This window comes from Egretta garzetta, unplaced genomic scaffold (assembly GCF_000687185.1).
Source record: "Egretta garzetta isolate BGI_Z169 unplaced genomic scaffold, ASM68718v1 scaffold1, whole genome shotgun sequence".
Lineage (NCBI taxonomy): Eukaryota > Metazoa > Chordata > Aves > Pelecaniformes > Ardeidae > Egretta > Egretta garzetta.
In genome coordinates this window covers 1,469,125-1,473,484 of record NW_009258542.1, presented here as the reverse complement: position 1 = coordinate 1,473,484, position 4,360 = coordinate 1,469,125, and the positions used below count along the sequence as shown (strand labels likewise).

Below are 4,360 nucleotides of genomic sequence, written 5' to 3'. Positions count from 1 at the left end.
ACCAGAGTTTCCACAGGCCGTCGGAGGCTTTGGGGCTCTGGAGACAGCCACACCAGCATCCGCAGCACACCTGGGAATTGCAAAGACAAAGGTGAAATCCCTCCCAGTTAACATGCTATGCTCAACAACTGGCTACACAATAGAAACTGCTCATCACAGGTGTTCAACAATACACCCTCCGATGTCCTCACAGGCTAATTTTCGTCCAGTAATACATATTTATATACTGATGAAAGAGCACATTACAATTTAGTGACCTAAGAGTATCATCATCTTAATAAAATTTTTAAATTCCACCATCTAAGTATCTTCTAACCTAAATCTCTTAAAAAACATTTTCTGCACCACTTTTATAATCATGTTTACTCCAATCCTGACTATGGAGAGTTATGCATGTTCCTGAGCTGGAGTTAAAATACTATTTCCGGGGTCCCACAATGTCATAATATGAGAGCTATAGCTTCTCACCCTAGCACTGAGCGTGGACTGAGCTCCTGCTCTCTTTAAAAAATCAGGGCAAGATCTGTATCTGCTCCGATGAGACAAGAGCAATCTCGCTGTTCCATTTACTGTTGTGTAAACAGCTTTCTAATGGTATTTCTTATTAACAAATTAATAAACAAGCAGCATCAGTAATCAGAAGATGACTAAACATATTTCACTAATTAATGTAAGAATTTGGTAGGAATAAGCATTAGCATTCCATGATCTCTCCCACGCTATTTTCTAATTTATTGAATTCCAAGGTACTTAAGCACTACAACATGAAACAATGCATATCTAAAACTAATTACATTTTAACTTGAACTGCAAATTATTGTTTAGCTCACACTGAGTACGTCAAACTGCAAAGCAAAGAAACAGGCTTAAGGCATTTACAGAATAAGCCCTTTACCTTGATTTCTTTAGCACTGCTAGAACCCTTCCCCTCTGTCTTCTTTTGTTTAGAAGATGAGCCGCTTTTACTGCCACTGCCACTCTCCTTGCTAAGGTTGCTGCTGGACTTCAAGGATGACGACTGACTGACTGTCCTCTTCCGGGACCCATGTTCTTGCTTGGAATCTTTCTGCAGGACTGGGGCAGCAGGAGACGGCAGTAAATCCTTCTCTTTAACAGCACTTGGTTTTGAAGACCTGGACAAAATGAATGAATTCAGGTTTGTTTGGATTTGTTGGTTTTTTGGTTTTTTTTTCCCCTCAAAAAACAAACAAACAAAAAACCCAACCAACATCACAAAACTTTTTTTAAAAAAACAGATATGGAGGAAAAGAAAGAGAACAATCATCTCGGTGTCTTGGTGACTAGGTTTCTACGAAGCCAGATTGAACTCGTTTTTACCATTTTTGTTCTGACCTGAAAACACAGCAGACAAGTTCTAACCATAAAACCACATCCCTACAACTGTTCTTAAAAAAACACCCCCAACACTTACAAGGTAAGAAATTAATGCCAATGTTAGCGCCAGCCTGTCTGTTGCAGACTAGTCAGCCTAACAGCTCAGAAGAAAGATGTCCCAGATAAATGTTCTCCGGAACCCAGGAAACTGGAAAGACTTCTCAGCATAGCCTTTCAGTACACTCTTACCTTGGCTGCTGAGAGCTACTGTTGACTATTCCTGGCTTCCCATAATAATATTTTCTACCCATTATTTTTATAAAATCATGTAGTTTCATTTTAATTAAATGTCCTACGGATAACTGCACTGGCAATCAAGCAAATATCAGAAATAACAGGTAAAAGAAGGATAATCACAGAAATGCATCCATTCATTCTACATCTGTTTCCTAACAAATAGTAAGACACTGTTTTATTTCAGAATGGGCAAACCAGATTTCTAGCATCTGATGTGCTGCAGCTTCTCACATATCTGTAAATTTGGCAATTACTCACTATACAGAAGAATTTTCCATGACACAATTATACCAGTTTTCAGTTGCTTGATCTGAAATAGCAGAGTTGTAAAAAGCAATGGAAAAAACTTACTCTTTCCTGTGGATTAACACTGACCAAGAAATAAACCAAATAAAAGAATAACAGCTATTACAAAAAGCATGGGAAATTACAGAAATAACATACAAGAGTATTAAACAATGTTCTTGATTCGCTAATTCTGTATTACTTTGCTTTTGTGTCACTTGCACTTTTCTTTACCTAATCTATCATGCAAATGTGAGGCTAAATCCACAGATCCAAGTCTCAGTGCCATCAGCTTCCCAGACAATGCCAGTTAAGCAATTTATTCTCAGTTTACAAACTTACTAAATGGAGAATTGCCAGACTGGGTCAATTTAAAAGCACAGCTTTTGCAAGATCAAAAAGCTCGATGCAGAGCTGACTTCTAAAACAAAACCAAACCCTACTGTATATTAGAGAAAAACCAGGAAGCATATATTCCATAATACACCAGTCCTCCACATGAGGGGTTACCTTACTTCTGTTATGTAAAACAATTATCTTTAGCCAGTGTTTTTGGTTATGGAAATTAATTTCCTCCAACTACTAGCAGAAACTCTGAAATTAATCTGTCCGAAGGGTAAGAAGCAATGAAATTTTACTCACTGATTAATAATGAGGAGACACTTTGGGGGAGAGAAGGAGGAGGAAAAGACAGGGGAAGATGAGCACCCATCTTCTCCTTGATCACCCTGAGCCTTTAATGTTGAGAACACAGCCAAGATACTCACTCCCTACTGCTAGAAGTCTTGTGTCCTGATGGAGCTTTTTCTTCCAGTTTCGTTTTCTTGCTTTCACTGGCTCTGTTTTCATCCTCATTCTGAATAAAGCAAAGAAGAAATACATCCAGGCAAACGTCCACATTTACAGCTTCACTAAGAGTGGCAGCGTACAGAGCAAGATACGTACAGATCACAAAAACATGTCTGACAGCATCTAGCCTGTATCAAATTTTTACCAGACCCTGATATCAGAACATAATGAAAAACAAAGTTTGGCTTCTAAATTACCAACCTGCATAAAAGAAGTAGCAGCTAAGTTGTTCATTTTAGCACAAATATATTATCACCATGAAATACCAGAAAAATCTGCCAAAGACTTCAGTAAGAGATCAGGAGACAGATTTTACACTGTGGAGCCTAATGGAGATGTCTTACAAATGCCAGAAAAAGGTAAAAGTCTTGCAGGCTATTCAAGTAAGCTCAGAAATGTTGAAGAGTAGATTTTTATATACATTTAATCCTAGAGTCAAAGGGTCTTGAAGGTAAATTTCTAAGGTGTCTTCAGCAAGCACTGGAACTATCAATACAGTGAATAAAATGGAAAATAGGTCCTCACAGAAGAAGTCATCTGGTAACATAACCCAGAATAAAACCCTAAAGGTTTCATTTTTATTTACACCAATGCTGCAATCCTGAGCCTTACGATCAAGGAAACCTGAGCAAATGACATGCAGAAGTGAAGCAGTGACAGTTGCGTACAGAGCACCCACAAACCTAAAAACTGGAGGGATATGGGGGAAGGGTGGGTTTTGTTTTAGTTGCCTCAAACAGGGTTGCAACTTCTCCGGTACGCAGCAGAGTAATCTGAGGATTCAAATCAATTAACGGCAATTAACCCAGACTATTTGCTGGGATAAAGCCTAAGTTTAATTGGTCTTACAAAATCTTTCTGGTTTAGATGTAAGAGCACAGATCTTTAATGCTGTAACTCCGAATGTGTACTGAAAGGCATAACTGGTCAAAGGAATAGAAATCAGTGTATTCAGAGCCACTGGAGCATGCAAGTGCATTCCCATACATTAGGAATTATACAGTAACACTTGCAAAAAATAATTAAATCACTGTACTGGTCAGAGTTATTCCCATTTTACAAAAACTCATACTTTCTGCCTTCATTTCCTTATCCAGACAAAACAGGAATCTTAGGAACAGTATAGGAGAAACCTCTGTTTGCAGTTACATGTCAAGTCTCCCAGGCAACACTAATTCAGTAAGTGACCAAGTTTACTTAGGTTGCTCAGTAGGAAAACTGGTTTAATTGAAATTATCTATCTCGTCTGGAGAGACAAATGACTCTCTGAATGATACCATATAATCCTTTGATTCCACATGTCAACAAAGTCTTACAACCACTGCCAAATCCCTGTCAAAATTAAATTTTCAGAATGAAATCCAGAGTAGCACGGCAATTTTTGAATGCCTGAACCAGGGCTTCGCAGTCCTAACTTCATGCAAACCAGAAATTTAGAAAAACTTGTTGGATCACTGAGTCCTTCTGACAGTCACAGGTTTGCTCTTTATACAGACTGTCTATGTTCTGAGGTTTCTCAAAGCAGTTTAAATTTACATCATCAACTACTTCTTACCATTCCCCCCCCCCCCCAGTAAATTTTTTCATTTAGTGC

General features: G+C 38.3%; 1 protein-coding gene across 8 annotated transcripts in view; it reads right to left on the bottom strand.

Moving 5' to 3' along the window:
- AFF4 (AF4/FMR2 family member 4) overlaps positions 1-4,360 on the bottom strand; it is a 46,558-nt gene that overhangs the window by 14,783 nt on the left and 27,415 nt on the right. For 7 of the 8 annotated variants that reach the window (XM_035902587.1, XM_035902589.1, XM_035902583.1 and 4 more), the window contains 2 exons: positions 2,685-2,773; positions 896-1,133 (listed from right to left, as the gene is read on the bottom strand). In XM_035902587.1, coding sequence (XP_035758480.1) covers positions 896-1,133; positions 2,685-2,773 — 327 coding nt within the window. Of the gene's footprint in view, positions 1-2; positions 71-895; positions 1,134-2,684; positions 2,774-4,360 lie in introns of all 8 variants that reach the window. The other variant, XM_035902602.1, reaches the window with a different exon arrangement.